This window comes from Sebastes fasciatus, chromosome 5 (assembly GCF_043250625.1).
Source record: "Sebastes fasciatus isolate fSebFas1 chromosome 5, fSebFas1.pri, whole genome shotgun sequence".
Classification (NCBI taxonomy): domain Eukaryota; kingdom Metazoa; phylum Chordata; class Actinopteri; order Perciformes; family Sebastidae; genus Sebastes; species Sebastes fasciatus.
Genome location: NC_133799.1, coordinates 19,551,825 through 19,573,727, shown reverse-complemented (window position 1 = coordinate 19,573,727; position 21,903 = coordinate 19,551,825). Strand labels below are relative to the sequence as shown.

General features: G+C 38.8%; 2 protein-coding genes across 8 annotated transcripts in view; one reads left to right on the top strand and one right to left on the bottom strand.

The window, feature by feature from the left end:
• slc44a5b (solute carrier family 44 member 5b) overlaps positions 1-9,624 on the bottom strand; it is a 49,719-nt gene extending 40,095 nt beyond the window's left edge. For 4 of the 7 annotated variants that reach the window (XM_074635585.1, XM_074635587.1, XM_074635584.1 and 1 more), the window contains exon 1: positions 9,356-9,622. In XM_074635585.1, the coding sequence (XP_074491686.1) occupies positions 9,356-9,392 (37 nt within the window). In that variant the 5' untranslated portion in view covers positions 9,393-9,622. Of the gene's footprint in view, positions 1-9,355 lie in introns of all 7 variants that reach the window. The other 3 variants (XM_074635590.1, XM_074635588.1, XM_074635589.1) reach the window with 3 other exon arrangements.
• A 3,924-nt stretch (positions 9,625-13,548) lies between these two features.
• btf3l4 (basic transcription factor 3-like 4) overlaps positions 13,549-21,903 on the top strand; it is a 61,526-nt gene continuing 53,171 nt past the window's right edge. The window contains exon 1 of the mRNA XM_074635575.1: positions 13,549-13,553. The gene's annotated coding sequence lies outside the window, so the exon portion shown is untranslated. The remainder of the gene's footprint in view (positions 13,554-21,903) is intronic.

Sequence of the window (21,903 nt, the reverse complement as noted above, 5' to 3'; positions counted from 1 at the left end):
CACTTTCTCTCCATCACTGAAACACTTCACCAATCTTGTCAGACTCTTTTTGATAAGTCCGTCTTCCTTTTTTGGGTTGCTTTGCAGTGTAGGCAGCTGTTGCCAATGCTGGAATAGCAACATTTCTTTCAGGATATTCCACCGCTGAATCAGTCTTTCACCATCTGAAGGGACGTGCATACACATCTGCATTTCTAGAACAGCCAATAGGAACGCTCTCTCTCTGAAATGATCTGTGATTGTCCAAAGTCTTCCTTCATGGGCTAGATTTTTTAAAGCCTGAAAACAGAGCTATGAGGAGGTGTAGAAGTCTAGTTTTCTCTCAGAACACTTGAATTACAATATGCTGAAAGGTTATTATGGAATTTTTGCCCAACGATGCCAAAAATATCCTGTCTACCCCCGCTTTAATACACACACCTACATATGTAGCCATATACACACCATTACGAATGCACACACAATATCCTTTAGTCTCATACTCAGTATTCAAGACTTGTCTTGAAACTTCCACAATTAATTCCTCTTTTTCTCTTATACAACTTCCTCTTAGTCAGGTATTAGTGTTGGTATCCTAAAAAAAACAAGACAGAATAAGGCAGATTAATGTACAAATTAATCTGCACTGAAAACAGGTTACTGCACATAATCTCACCCTGTAGCCAGATTTATTTGCATGTTTTAGGAAGATAAGATTTCCAGGACTCTGTACTGGACTAAATGACTAATGATGGTGGGGATTTTTTTTTGCCGTGTGTTAACACAGAAATCCTCATCTCGCTTTGCACATCAAAGTTTTATGTTTTATGTTAGGCAGGATGCAACTGGGACCAGATTCTTAATGGTAGGAGGAATGAAACATTGCTAATGCACATTTTATGTTGGAACGAGTTCACTATCACAACAACCCTGTTTTTCGATCAATAGCATTTTTTTTTTTAACTGTGTTCGCTTTGTGCTGACAAAAAGATAGCAAACAGTTGAAGGTCATGTGGAAGTAACACCTCACACAAATTAAATTTAAGTCCACAAAGTTAATCTCTCCCTGACTATCAATGATTTTGGTTTTATATTATTGCATATATGTGTGTGTCACAGCACATCACAGATTTCGAAACTTGGTTCTTTGGTTGCCAGAAATAGCAAAAAATGTTAAAGCACTCATGTAATTTATGCCACTAGATATACAAATCAGATTTCAATCTGCACACATCAAACTCAGATCAGAGTCAACACTAATATCCCTGATATATTTAAGCAAACCTACAAGGTGCAACGGACCTTGTGGGAAAAAAAAGCGCATGTTTACAACATCAGAACACCATGTCTCTTTTGTTCTTCTTAGGATAATGACTAATTTGTTTCGATCAAGCTAGCTGCATCATTTAGCACATTAAACCCATCAAAAGTAATTTCAAGTCTCACTGTGCACCCGAGACTCAAAACCTACGTGTCTAGCATGAGCGTAGCTGTATCTCTCACTCATTTTCCTGTGAATCTGTGGCTTGTGTTTCATAAATCACTGTCAATGTCACTTAGCCTTTCTTGTCATAAACACACACTGACTACAGGCCTATTTGTACTGCAAATTGGAAATTTAAAGTCTCCTTGCTGTCGCCAAGAAAGTCTCTTCACAGCTAAATGTCCCATTTTCACAGACTTGAACAAATCACCATCCAGTGCTGTGCAGGAGTGAATCTGAAATTATTTACTGACTCACCCTGTCATTAGTGTGAATGATATACTTCAAACTTCCATGCACTGACATAGCTTTCTATTGAGAAAGGACACATGAAATTAGTAGCAAAGGAACATAACCTTGTTAAAAATAACGAGCAGATATGCCATAAAGACTAATAAAATGTGTAGGAGCACTACGGGTTGGGCATCAGTCTTCATTTGAGACGAGTATTTGCAAAGGACAGTGACACTTAAAAAGCCCATAACAGCACTTAGTCCTGGGTGCGAAATGGGCCATTTGAGCCACAACCTTCTCTGACTGCAATTTCACAGGAAGAGGCTGTGAATGTTTGATTCTGAACGGAGGCTCTCAGCTTTCTGTCAAGACTCTGCATTGACTCAGTGTAAAAATGCAGCGTTTAGGGAAGCTGCCCATGCGAGAAATTTGTTAATTAACAGTGTGCCCGACTCAACACATTCTATGGTGAATGGAACTCATATCTAAATTGTTACTTATAAACCTGTCACAGAATGATTATGAGTCATTTTTCTACTTTTCTGACTGACTGAACATCGCAGCAGTACAGTATAAGCCCACTGAACACTTGCTACACAGTTAGAAACGTTATATAATATACTAGCCTAAAGAGTGCACTTCCATCCGGGATGTAGAGCAAGTGGAGAACTGCTGAACGTGAATTATGGGATGGCAGGTAGTTTGACCATCTGCTAAAAACATGGCTCACTGTGACTGCTCACGTGTTTTTTGCTGCTTTTTATGAGGTCACATGCAATTTACGTTCATTAAAAGGAAAAATCCAACTTTACATTAGCTAGGTGATATTTCAATGTTAATGTGGAATGACATTATGCTTGGGCAGCATTACAGTATACCAGGGTACTTAGAAATCTGGTCTGTATGATTTTTAAGAGGCCGGTCTCTATGTTGTAACCATAGACTGTGTATAAGAAGTGGAAGTAGTCACTGTGACGTCACCCACTGGTTTGTGGACTACGGTTTTTGAAGCCTTGAGTTTGGCATTTTGGCCTTCGCCATCTTGATTTTTTGCAACCAGAAGTGATACGAGGTGGTGGAGCTAAGTACAACCGAACGCTGAATAAGACATTTTTAGTAGGGCTGTCAATCTATGAAAATATTTAAACGTGATTAATCGCATGATTGTCCATAATTAATGGCGATTAATCGCAAATTAATAAAAAAAAATTTACGTGTTCAAAATGTACCTTGAAAGGAGATTTGTCAAGTATTTAATCAACATGGGAGTGGGCAAATATTTTTGCTCGTGGGTACCCATAGAACCCATTTTCATTCACATATCCTGAGGTCAGAGGTCAAGGCACCCCTTTGAAAATGGCCATGCCAGTTGTTCCTCGTGAAAATGTAGCACAAGTTTGGAGCGTTATGTAGCCTCCTTCGTGACAAGCTAGTATGACATGATTAGTACCAATGGATTCCTTAAACTGAGCCCACTACAACCTAAATTGCAAGTTGCATTCATACCTTAGAGAAATTAGTGGCATTAAAACAAATTTGCATTGACTAGTTATCGTGTTAATTTGGACGGCAATAATTTTTAGGCAACCAAAACGTTACAAATCACATTCATGAACTGAAAACACACAGAAACGTGTCTCAGACCGGACAACGCTGTGGTAGCAACCTGTGACCCCCCCCCCCCCCCCCCCCCCCACACACACACACACACATTCCCACTGTCAATACCGTTAGTGATTTGCTACATTTCCCAGAAATATAGTCATAACTTTTAAGAAAGTAGATGAGTTTCCTGTTGAGAAAAAAAGTGAGAAAACTAACACTTTTCCCACAAAACATACCTTCTGGGTTTTCTATTTCTTGTTATGTGACATCAGAGTGTGACTGCAATGTGGCAAGCCTGGAAGGAAACACTTTTTCTTTGATTCTGCGGAACTGACATCAGAATCAACTAACACACAGTTTCGCTAGTTGGACAAGATATATCCAATTAGCTGAACTGGAGATAATCTACTGGATAGAATCATCCACTTTATCTTTTGGAATAAGAGAGATAAACCACTAAAGAAAGCCAGAAATGGTGGTGTATTGTACATTACCAGCAACAGCAAATATGATTTTTATCACTACGCACCCCACATTTAGTCCACATTTAAACAAATGCGATGAGCGAAACATTGTAATTTAACAACACTACAAGGTAGAGTATGCTGATGCAAAATTTGTCTTGTCGTTCTCTACTCATTGCTCTTTTGCCAACCTAGCGGATGGAATGAAAGCACCAGGGAGCCAATAACATAAAGCAGCTGACCTAAACACAGGGAGGGCCCATAACTCCATCCAATGCTCTACTAGGTAGCTCTCGTTGGATGCAAAATTATGTTCCTTAATTAAACTGTCTCAATATATTCTATGTAATTCTCTGGAGAGTTGAAGCAATAGAACATGATGCCGGTATGTGTATTATTAACCTGTGTAATGATGCACACACTGTATCTAAGTAATGTATAGAATAATAATAATGGCTCTACTTTATGTTTCATTCCAAAACTGCCCTTAGCTGTTTACTTACAACACTTAATCTCTATAGTGTCAGTTTATGGTGATAGTGTTTGAAGGCCCCGATGGTGAGCCGCATGTCTGCCGAGAGCAACGAGAATCAACCATAGATGACAGGTTGCAGTCGTGATTGGCAGAGTGCTGTAGTCATGAGGTCTGAGGGACACATGGGGTCAGCATGTGGGAGACACAGTAGTTTTACCCCCATCAAGAGCCGTCAGGAGCAGACTTGACAATGCCTGTGTCACTCTAGAACTGTACAGCTACTGTATCTAAGGATCAAGCCTCCAATACGGTCATTTTGGTTGTAATTATTACATACAACTTGGACAGAGTTGGATAAGATGCATTAGTGACTGATAATGATATGGCAGTCTCTGTAGACACTGATAAGCATGACATCAACAAGTTAATAATTATATAAAGTTCTGTGTTATAGCTAGGGTTGATCTACCTTTGCCTTTTGGTGAATATGAGATATTGGATCAGTGTGCAGATAAGATTGAAGTCACTCCTTGACTACAGCCATATAAAAACAACTTTTTAAAACGTTTTTCTAAAGAAATGTTTCATTGAAAGGAGACATTAATTGCCCTGCCAATGTGGTGGATCACTTAGTCTGGGTTTCAGTAGCAAGTTAGTTTCCCATGATAGTCTTGAAGTAGCCTGAGAGCAGCTGTACACTGATAAGAATACAATTGTGGAAGAAGCACTAAATATGTATTTTTCAATGATCAAATGGGAGATTACTAAATATAGAGGGAAATGTTTTTTAGCTGTGGGAGGATTAATACTGGCATCAAACCTCAAAAAGCCACCAGCATGGTAAAAATGTAAGTGACTCTTTGTTTCCGAGGAAAGACACTGTGTGGCATCTGGTGGTGATAAAGGATTATATTGCCTTGATAAACAACATGATTACTAAGGCAGTCTAATGGACAGAAAATCTGCCCCCGTATACGCCTGAAGCAGCGAAAATACCACTTGGAGACAATAAATCCTTTGTTATCAAAACCATTCACTGAGGACATTGCTTTAAATCTTCATTACTAACTGCACTACCTGGACTGCAGTTGTTTCAATGTTGTAATTATCCTTAATGTGGGCGAGAAGAGAAGGAGGAAAGTGGAGATAAGGCGTATTGTTGTTAGCAGTCTCCTACACTTTTTTTTTTTTACGAATGTAAAGAATACAAGGCAAAAAATATCACATCACGGGAGTTAACTAATGCTGGATAATTTTTTGAGCTAGTGTAGGGTGGAAAAATAAGAAACACTATAAAAAAAAAATATTAGGCCACTCATGTAAGTTGGGCTGAACAACAACTGTTAACGTTGCTGATGATGCCTTCAAATGAAACTCGTGAGGTCATGTTTACAACATGGGAAGTCGTGTACAAAATATATTTGGCGTTCAAGTGGTTAAGTCGTGAGAACACCGCTGCTAAGCAACGGCAATATTAACGTTACTGTCGGTGTCGAGAAGCCACAGAGGAAAACAATATAGAAAGCTAGCAAGTGGGTAACATAATGCAGGAAATGCAAAGGCATAATGACAGAGGAAAAAGATGAGGCAGTTAGGAATATCAACATTTTCCTCACACCTATTGTAAAATTATGAAGAAAAACAATATACGTCTAAAATTACAATATATTAACTTATTATGCATGAAAAATTAACATCCATGGTCCATCAGGTTGGCTTCCACACCTGATGCGAACCGTACCCGAGTACACATGAATCGTACTCCAGACCACCTTTTCAAGTGGACTCGAGTACGGATCAACGAACTGTGCCCGAGCACCTGAGTATGGATCAACGAACTGTGCCCGAGCACCTGCTTGCCACCTGCTGCTGATTAAAGTGTGAAGGGGGTTCGCTCTGAAGTTAGCCACAACTTTGTCTCAGGCTCTTAATCTTTGTTCACACTAAAAGCGACACCACAAAATTCTACAAGTCAATAGAAGTCGGTGACATGAAGCTACAAACTGACGTGACACGCTACAAATAGGGTTGAGCTGGTCTCAACTTTTTCCAGCGCTCCAATGACGCGGTGAAGCGTCAACCTACCGGTTTTTGTTCACCCTGTTCCATTCCATCTAAAGAAACTGTCGCTGAGTGTTCCCAGTGCTATTTAATGACATAATTGATAATAACGTCAGCGTAGTTTCCTACACTTCCCAGAAATATACTCATAACTTTAAGAGGGTTTCCTGTAGAGGAAAAAGCACTAGCACCTCTGCCACAAAACACGTCATGTGGTCAACACAGCTTAGCTAGTTGGACGAGATATATCCAACTAGCTGAAAAGGAGATAATATACTGGATAGAATCATTCACTTTATCTTTTGGAATAAGAGAGATAAACCACTAAAGAAAGCCAGAAATGGTGGGTACTGTACATTTCCAGCAACAGCAAATATGATTTTCGTTACTACGCACTCCACATTTAGTCCACATTTAAAACAAATGCGCTGAGTAAAACATTAGTTTCCAATGCAATTTGACTGCACTACGGGGTAGAGTATGCTGATGTAAAATTTGTCTTGTCATTATTTGCTCAGGTGTGAGACCAAAATTCTCTGAATTGCTCTTTTGCCATGCGAGCTTATGGAACGAAAGCACCAGGGAGCCAATAACACAAAGCAGCTGACCTAAACACAGGGAGGGCCCATAACTCCATCCCATGATCCACTAGCTTGCTTTAGTTGGATGCTGTTAGGCAAAATTATGTTCCTTAATTAAACTGTCTCAATATATTCTATGTAATTCTCTAGAGAGCAGCACTTGAGTTGAAGCAATAGAAGATAATGCAGGTATATGTATTATTAGCCTCTGTAATGATGCACACACTGTATCTAAGTAATGTATATAATAGGGCTGTCAAAGTTAACATGATAATAATGCGCCACTAATTTCTTTAACACATTAATGCAATCCATGAGTCTCCCCTTTACAGACATGCCCACTTTATGATTTATAATAAATATATACATACATTTGCATAAAGCAAGTATATTTGCCCACTCCCATGTTGATAAGAGTATTAAATACTTGCCAAATCTCCCTTTAAGGTACATTTTGAACAGATACAAAAATGTGTGATTAATTTACGATTAGTCACGATTAATCATAGACAATCCTGCGATTAATCCCGATTAAATATTTTAATCGATTGACAGCCCTAGTATATAATAATAATAATAATACATAGGATCTACTTTGTGTTTCAATCCAAACCTCCAAGGCAAAAAATCCCATCACAGGAGTTAACTAATTCTGGATCGCTTTAAAAAAAAAAAAAAGGCATCAGGCTACTCATGTAGACTAAGTTAGGCTAAACAACCATTTACAAGAGGTAACGTTACAGATACTGTGTATTTAAGGGTCAACCATAGAAATAGAATATATTTTATTATCCATTTTATTTCTATGATGTCAACCTTTAAATGGGCAACTCTTATTGAATGTGAGCATTACAATGTGAGCTATGGTAGCTAACGTTCCTGTAAACTACAGCAAGGGAAGAAATCTGATGGCATCATCTTCAGGAAATAGTGATGGGCATTTTTCCACTATATTTTGACAGTTTAGCTAACTAGACCGAACGAAAAATCTAGAAATCCAGTAAATAATCGGCAATAAAGAAAATAATAACGTTATATTCTGTTGTCATACCGTCACACAACAACGTTAGAAAATATATCTGTGTTTACAACAAAGACGAACAAGTGGAGGAGGAAAGTGATAAGACTTATTGCTTCCTATTGTGAGGTCCTAATACACCAGGTAAACAACACAAAGGCAAAAAAATGTCATATCACTGGAGTTAACCAGCAATAAAGATATGTCAAGAGGCAGATTGTAGACACACACACGCAAAAAGACGTACTTATTCAAGCCTAATAGCCATTTTAAACATGATTCTACCGTTAACGTTACTGTGTATTTGATGTCAACCATAGAAATAGAATATATTTTATAACCTATTTTATTTCTATGATGTCAACCTTTAAATGGCCAACTCTTACTGAATGTGATCATTACAATGTGAGCTATAACGTTCCTGTAAACTACAGCCTCATGCTAAAAGAGATTAGAGCTGAAACGATTAGTTTATTTATCAATTATCAGGAAATTATTAGCCATTTTTTTTTGGTAATTAAGTAATTGTTTAAGTCTTTCAGGTAATTTCAAGACAGATTTAAAAAGACGTTAGGCTACTTTTTCAAACGTTATAACCGCTATTCTACCGTTACTCTACCGTTATTCTACCGTTATTCTACCGTTACTGCGTCTTTGATGTCAAATCAGTGAATCGTTGAAGTCTTTCAAGCTAAAATGATCATATTATAATCACAGTTTCTCAATGTTAGGAGAATAAACGTTAGAGCTAGCTGCCTTTTCTTTGTTTCTTTGTCTAAACTGAATTTGTGTTTTAGACTGGTGTTACAACAAAACAAAGAAATCTGATGGCATCATCTTCAGGAAATAGTGTTGGTCCTTTTCCACTATAGTCTGACAGTTTAACTAACTAACTACACCAAACAATACATCTAGAAATCCAGCAAATAATCAACGATAACGAAAATAATAACGTTATATTCTGTTGTCACACCATCACACAACAACGTGAGAATATATATCTGCGTTTACAACAAAGACGAACAAGTGGAGGAGGAAAGTGATGAGACTTATTGTCTCCTATTGTGAGGTCCTAATACACCAGGTAAACAACACAAAGGCAGACAAATGTCATATCACTGGAGTTAACCAGCAATAAAGATACAGATATTTCAAGAAGCAGATTGTGGACAAACAGAAAAACATGATTAAATGATGAAAATGATGATAAAACATGATTTAAAACATGATTGTATCGTTAACATTACTGCGTATTTTGATGTCAACCGTTAAAATAGCCTCTAAATAGTTAACAACTGACAATGTGAGCTAACCAACGTCTCTGTAAATCACAGCAAACATCATTCAGGATAAATAACATGTCATTATATATGACTGCTGTCATGTCGTTACACAGTACAGAGGATAACATATATATCGTTTATAACGTTACAAACAAAGACGACTCGGACTCACCATAGTAAGAGGAGGGGAAGTCCGTCTTTCTAGCCATGACACTTCGTGGGACTAATGCAGCGTCGTCTTGGTGTTGGAGACCGCATATGAGAGTCGAGGTGAATAACCTGCAGTTTATTTTAGAGGCTTTTTAGAGCGGGTCCCGTCCGAGAGATAAACACAGGAGGAGGAACACTGGAGAGGTCTTTGGGGCTGTTTGGAGGAGGATGATGCTCCGGAGCCACGCAGCTGAGCGTCAGTCGTGTTTACAGCGCGACGTCATTAATTATTCCAAAACGGTCTTAAAGGGGACGTTGCACTCTGTTCTGCTTAGTGATGGGAAGTCCGGCTCTTTTTAGTGAGCCAGATCATTTGGCTGATCATGGTACGTGTCCACAGGGGCGTTTTTTATCGTGAGGGGACGCGCCGCTTCCCAGCATTGGACGCTTGGTGGGCTGTCACTAGAAACAGGGCACTAGGCTCCTGATTGGATGAACGCTTTCCCTCTGTGGGCTGCTGCTCCCAGCTTTCAAACCGGAAACAGTATGGAGGCTCGTTTGGAAACTTTCTTCTCGTATTTCATGAAAATAGTTCACCAAAAAGTGTTTCTGAGAACGTTTGAAATAATCCATACAGTTGCTGAATCTGTCTTTATTTTGGATCGACAACGTTTATTTCAAAAAGATTCTTTGGAGTTTCGAGAGGCGGCGAGTCGCGTCGGACGCCCGTGATTTGCCTTAAAATAAACTAGCCCTCAACTTTATGAAAATAAGGAGCGGGCGTTGTGACGCTCCGTTTCTCGAATCGCGCCGCCACGCTACTAGAATGCATTGCACGGCTGCTTACATAGATAATGAATGGGAAGCATGGAATGGACGGAGCCTGTGGACACGTACCATCAGCTCACCAAGAAGAGCCGGCTCTTTCGGCTCCCAAACGGCTCTTCGTTTTACCACTTCTGCCTTTTATATTTCAGACAAATTTAGCGCTGTTTTGACCTATGATTAGTATGTGTTCAGATATATCACTTAAATTATTCAATATAATTATACTAAACCTTATAATTTCCAGAATATCATAATTTTACATGCTGCTTCGTTTCCGACTGTCACTCATATTGTCTGCTATTCGCGCACCGCACTTCTCTCTTTCTTTCTCTCCTCCTCTCCCGCCTTCTCTGTACCTGTAGACCGTCAACGCGCCGCGCACCCCCGCCCCTCAACATTCAGTCACAGTCAGTACATGGAGTGCCTGTGGCGCGGAGAAGATCGTCCTATCATTCTGCCTGGAATTAATTAAAGAAAAAAGAAAAAATCGTTCACTTAATAGAGCCGGCTCTTTGAACCGGCTCGTTCGCGCCCGACACATCACTACTGTGGCTGCTGCTGCTGCTGGATGTCCTGTTTCCCTTTGTTAGGATGGGATTTAACAACAAAGCACGTTGTTTTTGTGCAGTTTTGTCTGCTGATATAAACACGTGTAGGATTTATAACGATGCTAGAGAACGGATTGATTAGTGCACTGTCTGTGTCTGCAAGAAGAGCGGTGATTTCCATTTTTTTTGGTTGATAAATAATACAGTCAATATTGCAGGTAGTATTTTTAGGGAGGCAGTGACATCTCTGTCCACACTGACTGAGGCGTCCGGTGGAGAAACACTGACCTCAGCTGGGTCTTCTGTGACATTGCAACCTTTAATTTGAACAGTGGCATTAAAGCAGCAGTGGGTATAGAAATGGAGCAAATATGATTTAAAAAAAAAACATTTTTATAAAATGGTCACTATATCCTGACAGTAGTGCATGAGACAGTTGTCTCTGTGTCTCCAGTGCTCTTAATGGAATCTACAAGATTTCACAGACTGGTGAAAAATAACCAATCAGAGCAGAGCTGGAGCCTCGCCGTCTCTGAGCAGCTGTCAATCACTCGCAAACTCCGATAGTGAGCGCTGATCAAATATGAATCAATATTCTGTTACTGTAATGCCTATTACTCGCCTCAAATGTTTTCAGAAACACCTTGTAGTGTACCGTTACAATGTACAATGAGAAAGTTTGTGACCCGGCAGCCATGTTGAGACCAGTTGAGGAAATACCAAGCAGCGGCCACCAGCCAGAGCAAACTTTCTCATTTTACAGCTAAACAGTACACTACAAGATGTCTCTGAAAACATTTGAGGTGAGAAATAGGCATTACAGTACCAGAATATTAAATCACATTTGACGTTTGCGAGTGATTGACAGCTGCCTCCGCTGAATGAACAGATAATGGGAACGCTCTCTCTCTGAAATGACCTGTGATTGGCCAAAGTCTCCCGTCACGGGCTAGATTGTTTAAAGCCTGAAAACAGAGCCACGAGGAGGTGCAGAAGTCTAGTTTTCTCTCAGAACACTTGAATTATAATATGCTGGAAGGTCATTATGGGACTTTGGCCCAATAATGCCAAAAACATACTACCTACTGCAGGTTTAATGCATGTTTTATCTCTTTATATGCTGCACGAAAGGGTCTCCACTTATTGTGGCTGATTAATTTGAAGTTGGGTGGAGCTCACTAGAATCCCATAAGGTCACCACATTTCTAGAACTAATAATAATGATAAAGGTGTAACTTCTCCCACCCATCAGATGCTAACAGGAGGGTCAGAGAGTTGTCATCAAGCACAGTCTTTACACACCCAACTGTGTGTGTGGTCCATGCAGGGCCTTTAAGTACAGCTAAATAACAATTACAGCAAGCAGTTGTGGGCAATGAAAATCTTGGGTCTCAGGTACCCTTCAACAATGCTCATTTAAAATGTATATATAAAAAAGGAAAATCATGCAAGTAAAAGCAAAATGAGAATCAAAGACATAAAATAGTGCAAGTTAAAATAGCAGTATTTCAAATGGACAAGCTGAATGCAAACAGGATGTAGTATGTATATGCATGATATATGCATTATTATTGTCGGTGATCCAAGTGGCTGTCACTTACTCATACAAATACAGTTGTCTATTGTTGGGTTATTCAAAACATATATTAGAGTTTATGAGTTATGTGTTTTGCATCTAAAATATTGTTCTGCAAAGTAGATGTAGTTAAATGTAGTGGAGGAAAAAGCAACATTTCCAATTTGAAATAGAATAAAAGTATTGATTCCCAGTCAGAAAACAAAAACACTCAATAAGAGAACTGAATCAAGTGCAACACTTCAATATGTGCTTTCTGTATTCGTATTCACACACAGACACACATTGATTATGGGTTTTGAGAGTCCACTATAGTGACTATGACCAGAACGTGGCAGCAGAGACTGAAAATGATGCACAATAACTGGCTGCAGGGGGAGATTTTCATACAGTATCAACAAAGTGAGATCTAGAAAGAAACATGTTTTATCTGTGACAGCTGCAGCCAAAAGGATCCAACAAGGATGTTACCTGAATAATAATCGCACATCGCCAAATGTTATCCCCCTTTAATGACAGAAGATTCTAAACGTTAAATATTTAATGCATTTTAATGTAAGATTAGATTAGAAATGGGACAGGTAATTTGTATCACACACTGACATCAAAAAAGTGTGTCTTAGTGCTCTGTGGATGAGGGTAATGAGAGCTCAGGTTGCCAAAGGCCAGTCATTACGAAAGGATTGACTCTCCCCGGGACAGATCATATGTTGATGTGGCGGAATCACTGCCAGGAGCACACAGAGAGAATCAGGATCACATTATTGCCAAGTGCAATACGGTAAATGTAGAACCATTTGTCTTGGTGACGCAGGCCTAGGACGGCCGTTTTCAACCTTTTAAACTGCTCCTACAGATTTACATCCTATAGACCAACTGCTGTGTCTGATATGGAAGGTTGAGACATCATACAATTAGAAAGTATGGCCAGCAGATGTAGAAATGTAAAGGATTATTTTTCAGTGAATTTGTAATGCATCTTTTGAACTTCTGTTTATCGACGTCTGATGCAGTTGGGTTTTGATGCTATAAATAGAATGATATCACAGCCAGATGGACTCTAGATTTGTACAGCTCATGCTGCCTGCTGTTGTGTGCATTCCTACATTATTAGAAGTAAATAATAATTATAATATATTTTATTTATTGCCGCCTTTCATGGCACTCACTTTACATCACATAAGATCAGTAATAAAACATCAATTAAAGGTTCCATATCGTGCTCATTTTCAGGTTCATACTTGTATTTTGTGTTTCTATTAGAACATGTTTACATGCTGTAATGTTCAAAAAAACTTTATTTTCCTCACAGTGTCTGTCTGAATATGCCTGTATTTACCCTCTGTCTGAAACGCTCAATTTTAGCGCATTTCAACGGAATTGCGTTGCTAGGCAACAGCTTGGGTCCATGTTTACTTCCTGTCAGCTGATGTCAATCACATAGGCTTTGTCCGAAATCGCATACTATGCACTGCATACTCAATATGTGTGCTATCGTTCATCATACTTTTGTCCGTATAAACTGTAGTGTGCATCTTTTCGGACGCTCTGAGCAGTAATTTACCTGGTCACTTCCTGAGAGCCTGAGAGCCAAACGGCGGTTTGTGAGAATCAAAGTCTGAATTAATTAAAAATATATATTACACTTAGTAAAGTAAAATCTTATTCTTACAGTTAATTTGAAACGTTATTGATGTTACAGAGCTGTCCGTCAACGTCCGTTATGAACGTTGTCGTCACTACCGCATTGCATTGTGGGATATGAATGCCGCTGTAGTGTCCAGCATTGCATACTGTAATATTTCACCGGAAATAGCATCATACTACGGTTTAGGACATTGTTAAATATCTCACATACTGTTTAGCGTACTAAACAGCATGTTAGTATGGGATTTCAGATGCAACCATACACTGCAACAATAAATAAACTGGGACACATTTACAATATTTATGTTTAAAACTGTGAAATGGTCTAAATATTGTAGATCTGTGACATCATAGATGTACAGAAACCTTGACAGCTTGTCTGAAGGCATGGTTCCTGAATACGGGCTGTGTGAATTTCTCTGTGGATTGAGCGTTTCGATATTTTCACAGTATTTATATAGCACTTAAACCTACTTTATGATAAAAAAAGACATGCAAATCTCACTTTTTACAATATGGGATCTTGAAATCAAACAATAAAACGTACAATAAGCAACATATGCTCAGCGTGCTGGTGTCTTCATATGTGCAAACCTACAATAATTAGTGAGTTAAAGAAGAAAAGAGGTTCATAGAGATGGAGAGATCTATCTACCTACGTTCTTTTTCCAACTACTTTCCATTTTTTTAACGAATGGGGCTGAACTACACAGCATTATGTTATGCTACAAGGTCAAGCAAAGCATTTGCTCATTTGCCAGCCAGCAGTGGGAAGGTTCACTAATCCTGCAAGGACTGAACAAGGACAATGACACATTTCATAGGTGAATTGTGTTCCCCTCTAAGAATAACTGTATTTGCCAGAGTTTCCAGCCCATCTGCTTGTCATTCAGTGAAAATGATGGATGCCAACAGCTTGCTAATTACATAATCGAGAGGGTACACAACAGATGCAGTCACATTTTGTGCTGATTTCGGTTTTGCAGCCTTTCTCCACTTTCTGAAACAGAAGATAATTTCTTTCTCTGCGGCGTTTGTCCTTCTGCAGTTTGGATAGTGAGTGAGTTTTTAAAATTAGAGGCAGAAGGAGATGCTCTCAACACAATCACCCTTTTTCTTTTCTGTTCAGCGCTTACAATTGCTGCAGTTGCAATCAACCCTGCTGACTCCTAAGAATTGAAATCCCCCCAAGTCCCACCATTAAAGGTAGTGATTCAGTAACGCTGTACAGCAACAGCATCGCTGCATGAACGAGCAACAGAGATACAGAGTGCACTAGGTGATTGGAGCTCTTTTTTTCCAATCAATTGGATAAACACAACACTTCTGAGAAACATGTATTGGGTAACAGGAAATTGTATCTGTGATTGGTGGGGTGGCCAGGCGATGAGTCTATGATCTGTCTGTAAGCGGAGACGATTTGCAAACAGAATGAAGATGTTTCATCTCTTAGGCCTGAAATTGCAGGACATAAAGTTTCTATCTACCTCCCGTTGGCCTCTTTTTAAAGATGTGTCACAGCTAAAGTGCACAGTATTTGTCTGGACTAGAGGATACAATAACATTCGCCACACCGCCATCTCCACCTTTATTTTCTGCGGGTGCATTAGAGATTTATATTGATATTACAGTTAGATTGATGCTGTTTATTAGGCTAATATTGGCCTTTTAATATAAATAGGTCCAGCTCCCTCTTGCTTATATTAAAGGAACAGTGTGTAGCATTTCGGGGGATCTATTAGCAGAAATTGAATAGAATATTCATAACTATGTTTTCATTAGTGTATAATCACCTGAAATAAGAATCGTTGTGTTTTCGTTAGCTTAGAATGAGCCCTTCATATCTACATAGGGAGGAGTTTGAAATTAAATGTATTGTGTCGCAGATTTTTTTTTTTTACGAAACCTAAGTAGTTTTTTTTGTTTTTGGTTTAAAACTGTTTAAAAATGCGACCGTAATCCAGGAGAAAATACGTTTCCCTAAAAACGTATTTTGCTTAATCAGTTTAGTTGTACAGGAATGTAATGTTGTGGGAGACAGGGTTTTATGGTAAGGATGGCCTCTGAGCGAGGTGAACGGCGTTACCACGGTTTTGTATTCGGCAGCTCACGTTACCGCAGTCTTGGAAAGGGAGGAGTGAGTGGAGGGTTGCTTAGTTGGTTGCAATCTGCAACCACACCACTTGATGCCGCAAAGTCCTACACACTTTCCCTTTAGCAGTCTGTAAACCCTCTGCCATAAGAAACTGATAAGCCACCTATACATTTATAAGAGTCATGTAATGGTCTAATTGCTCTTTTTGAGGTATTTCTACCATGCCAACAAGACAATTATATAATAATTTTGTATCTTCTGCCATTAAACTTATAAGAGAGATGTCACTATTGGTATAAACCTTAATTTTGTAAACCAAGTCATAATGCATCTGACTGCGTAGTATAACATATATTGTACTGAATGTAACAGCACTTTAACATAAACAGATTTGTACGTTGGGAACGTACTTACAATCCCTTGACTTTTAGTCTTAGCTCGGTTTCTTTACTGACTTCCGGAGGCATCTAGTCTTCAAGTTTGGGACATTATAATGAGTAAAAAGAGGCAGCTTTTGGCACATAGCAAGCAGGTGCAAAACAATGCAAATTATTTCACACTTGCATTTAGCCCAGCATAGGCAGACAGCCGTCTTCGAGTTAATTAAAAAAGCCTTTTGTTCCACAGACATTTGTCTAGCTCGTGTGTGTGTGATGTGTTGTGTGTGTGCTCCCCAGAGTTGTGTGTTTGAGATGCGTTTGAGACCTCAGGGACACCTCTAATCAAAACACACAGACTGCCAGCCACCCAGTCCTCTGAATTCACAATGATGAGGTGCATTATGAGGCGCCGCTCATCAGTGACACAGATAATTTGGTGATTAAAATTATTCAGAAAACAAGAAAGGTGGGAAAAGTCATTAAAAAAACAGTGTGAATGTTTCCTACATCATAGTTTCATTCTGCAAGTGTAAGAGTGCAGAGAGTCATTAGATATTTTCATCTCAGCTATTCTACAATAGTAGAACTCAGAGCTTAAAGAAATTACAGTGTTGTCTCCATTTTAGCAACCTCACTCAGGTGTCCATTTATATGTAGGACTGAATTTAAAATGGTATTGATCGCTGTCAAGCCAACAAATGAGCTGGCTCCATAATAGGTTCTACTATTTCAGAGCTGTTGTCCTCAGGAGCTTGGCTCAGATAGATATCCTTTAACTTAACTTTCAGAGGCTAAACAAAAGACCAAAGGTGATCAACACATGGGAGTCTCAAACATTTGAACTATTAAACTCATCTAGCTATAGGTCTGTTTCATTAAAAGGCATATGAACATTACATTTTTGTTTTATGTCAGGATTTTGGTGTTGTTTTTTACCACTCAAATGACCATATAATAGTTGAGTGTCACGTTTTTCTATGTTTGTAATTCTGTTTCTGATCCATTCTCTTATTTTGACGCACTTTTTACTTTGCATGAGACAACTGTTCGTTATTTCCAGTCAGAAAACTTTCTTTTATAGTGATATTACATGTATTCTTGATGTGTTTGTGCTACTGAGCACTGGTTGCCAACTTTTTTTGCCTACTCAAGACCCCTTGTCATATGTTTGTGAGCTGTGAGAAATAACATGACGTTTGTTTTAAATGTTTTAAGAAGGAAAGCTCTCCAGTATTTCACAAAATAGGTTTGTTTTGAGAAAATATCCATCATTTTTGTGTAACAGAAATTCTTCTTCTTCTTCTTTCCTATATTGTTAATCATCTTGTTACCACTCAGGTTTATCTTGTGACCTCTTGGGGTGTCCTGAACCACAGTTGGAAACCACTGACTTTAAACATGGTTTTGCTAGGGATAATCTAATGTCAACAAAAGTTATTTTATTAACTGTTGTTAATTTAATTTAATTTAACTTAAGTTAATTAAATTTAATTAAATTTAATTAAATTTAATTTAATTTAATTTAATTTAATTTAATTTACATCACAGTAGCTGGTTTCATATTAGTTTGTCTTGCTTCATATTGTATGGTATCATGTTACATGATAACATACTTTGCATTGCGTTGTAATATGTTGTGTTATCTTGTATCACATCATATTCTATATGAATCCCGGAATTCGAGAGGAAGCTAATTAGTCTAAAAAGACAATTGTATAAACTTGAGTAAATCTGGGCCAAAAACATAAAAGGGAAGCCGTGCTGTTCCACTGTAGCTTTAAAGTAGGCTACCCTGGTTCTTCTTACACCATCTGGTCTGGCTGCGATATCCTGCGCTGTTCTTTTTCAGATAAATTACTTATTAATTCCCACAAAGCCAACAGATACATTTCAGTTTGTAAAGTGAGACTTTCTGAGGAATGACTGGAACATGAAAGACACATTAGAAAATGAGCACAATGATAGCAGCTCAAAGGGCGTCTATAAAAAGACTCATTCCCCGTTTCAGCTCCTCCTGACTAGATTACAGCCTCCAGCAAATCTTTCTCCCACGAGGAGATTTATCTGCTCAGGTTGCCGTGGCAGATGAGTCAAATAGTTCCCTGTCCTTAAATGGGATGTCCCCAAATCAACTTGAATGACTGAACTCAAATGGTGATGTATTATCACTAAGACCTTTTGAAGAGCTATAATAATATTATCAGAACTTTAAGTGGGATGCAATAAAATGACAAAACAACAAGATAAGGCAAAACTATTTCCTCAATATCTTAAGCACATTTTATGAAACACTGTTACCATTCAGACTCCATCTGATCTACAAAAGGCTGTCACTCACTCAAAACACTGCTGACATTTAAAATAAATATCCTCATCCAGTGAATCACTGCTAGCAGAATGAAATCTCCTTTTATCGTTGCATAACTCGGGAGATCTAAGAAATGGTGTCAATATCAGAGAGTCCACTGAAATGGTGTTTCTCTATTTAATTTTTTATAATGATTATTATTAAATATCGTGTCTTACAGACACAAGTTTCAACACAGTCCATTCACAGATTTCTCTCTGTCAATGAGCACCTCCGTAGTCTCAATACAGTAAGCAGGGACGGGGCAGGGAGCAGAATTTTCTCTCAAAAGCCCCGAAACCTTTAGACTTTTAAAATACCTTCAACTTTTTGTCATTTCCCTTCAGCCTCTTTGACTAATGAAGCAAATGAACAGGGGTGTAAATCACAAGTTGTATCACAACACGATATTATATTGATTCTCTGGACAACGATACCATATTTGCTGATTTCACAAAGTCTACCACGATACGATTTGGATTTGATTCAATTCAGGGACCTGCGATCGATATGAGACGATATCATATCAGTTACATTTATTTACATTATTTAGTTACAAAAAGCAACTAAAATATGTTACTGTTTTATTACTTTTATTACAATCTATTCTTTTTAGAAAAAGAATAAATACAAAGTTGGAATTTCAAAATAAAAGTGAATCTTAAAGATGATGATATGTATCGATATTTTCACTTTGCATCGATGATTCATTCATTCATCCATTATCTGTAACCGCTTATCCCATTCGGGGTCGCTGCGGGGCTGGAGCCGATCCCAGCTGATATTGGGCGAAGGTTGGGTAGTCTTTGGACTGTGGGAGGAAGCCGGAGAACCCGGAGAAAACCCACGCTAACACGAGGAGAACATGCAAACTCCACACAGAGGGTCCCCAAACCAGGTTTGAACCTGCGACCTAACCACTGCACCACCGTGCAACCCCAGACCGTGCATATCGATGATATTCAATTCAGTTTATTTTTATATAGCGTCAAATCATAACAGAAGTTATCTCGAGACGCTTTTCATATAGAGAAGGTCTAGAACATAGTCTAGATCTTGGATCGATGATCGATGGATCGTTACACCCTGATGAATGAATGAAGCAAAAGTTCTAATTCTGGGGAAACATTGCCATCTATATCCTTCCTAACATTGTCAAAGGGGGTTGTTCTATGGTACTACTACTACTACTACTACTACTATATGCTATTCCCTAAAGAAATGCAAATGTTCTTCTGTTGGCCTCATATTCAATTCAGAGTTGAAGACCACATTTACTCGGCATTGTTGGGGATACTTGATTTGCAATCAGAGCAACTGAGATTATTATGGCATGGATTCATTCAAATGTATCAGATTTGTCAGCTAAACATTCATGCTGTGAACTCTACTCCAGCATAGTATAACAAAAATAGGTTTCAAGATTAGTAATGCTGTTTATGTCAAATTCCAGTAGGCCTATGTTATGTAACTTAAAAAATAGTAACATCAGACAATTTGTGCCTCTTTTTAGGTCACAGGAGTGAAAATGAGTCATCCTCAACATTTGTTGTGTTGTGGTTTCATAATGATGAAAACAGTTGGAGAACAAAAATAGGATGGTGTCTCTAGGATGTTTTTTTCCCCCCTGGCAACTATCATGTTTTTCCCAAATGATGTACAGATTTTTATGCATTCTATTATCAAATGGCTTGAAAAATAGTACATATAGCTGCTGTAAATCTCCTCGGGGGGATGCCCCAGGACCCCCAGCTCATTGTCACCCCCAGGGCATCAAATACTGAGGCTTTGTCACGGCTGGCGGTGTTCGGTACCGCCCGACACGCACCGGGTGTTCCATTAACTATATTGTAAACCCATCCAGGGCAACGGTAAACGCTCCGAGACAGTGCGCTGGGAGTGTTTAAAGAGTGAAAATAGACACATCGGGCGAGCAGGAGGGGTTGGTGGATGGGTGCAACAAACACAACGCTTTTATCCAGGAGGCCGCTGTTCGTGTCCCGTGCGTCACTTTACAATCAGCTGTTCGTTCGTGTCCCGTGTTCACAACGTTCAGTGTCATTTTCACTTGTACAAACGTAGTAGTTTTAAGCCCAACCATGTAGATCTTTCCTAAACCTAAGGTGGTTTTCCTAAAGTGATCCCGAGGGTAACTATAGTGGTTTTGATGCCAAAAATAGGGTCATGACAAAGCGGCGATATGTGACGAGTTGGGATGAGAACATGTTGCGACCCTTCTTATGTTTGAGGCTGAGCTAAGTGTTGACACCGTCTGGCTTCGCCCCTGACAGTTAGCACATTACAGTAAACTGAAAATATACAATGAGAGCTGCGGTTGCATTGTACAGTAAAGAAAAATGTCCGAATGGAATAAATTCATGTAATTTAGGAACTGTTGTAGTAATAAATTAAATACTAAAATGTAAAACCAAACCAACCGGTCGAGGCAGATGGCCGCCCACCCAGAGGCTGGTCCTTCCCAAGGTTCCTACCCGCTAAAGGGGAGTTTTTCCTTGCCATTGTCGCATAACAATGCATGCTCATGGGGGATCTCCTGTTGGGTCTCTAAATTATAGAGTAAGGTCTAGACCTGCTCTTTATGAAAAGTGTTTTGAGATAATTTCTGTTATGATTTAACGCTATATAAAAATAAATTGGATTGAATTAAAATATTAAATAAACTATAGGCAGCTTTCATTGCCTCAGGCCAGCACACAGTCATACTGTATGGTCATGAGGATGATGATTATACACCTGCCATCTCCGTGAAGAATAGAAATCTTCAATTGGATTGAAAAATGAGGAGTAAGAGTGGGAGAAACTCAAGGCACCTATACAACAACAACATGTGCTAGTTATGAAGCTTGAATAAGATTTTAGATGGGAGGACTTACACAATGAGCATATTGATTAACACACCTGAGAATAATACATTTCATTAAAAGAGACTGAATGCACTGGGCCATTTGACAATAACTGTGATTCTGTATGAAAGCAATGAAAAATACATTTACTGTTGTGAGTAAACGGGCTATTTCACACAGTGTGTTGAGAATAATGACTGTCATTTGATAATTGTGCCAAGAAAAAAACCCTGCAAAGGAATAATTTAGTGAATTGATAGAAACAGAGATGCAATAAAATCACTA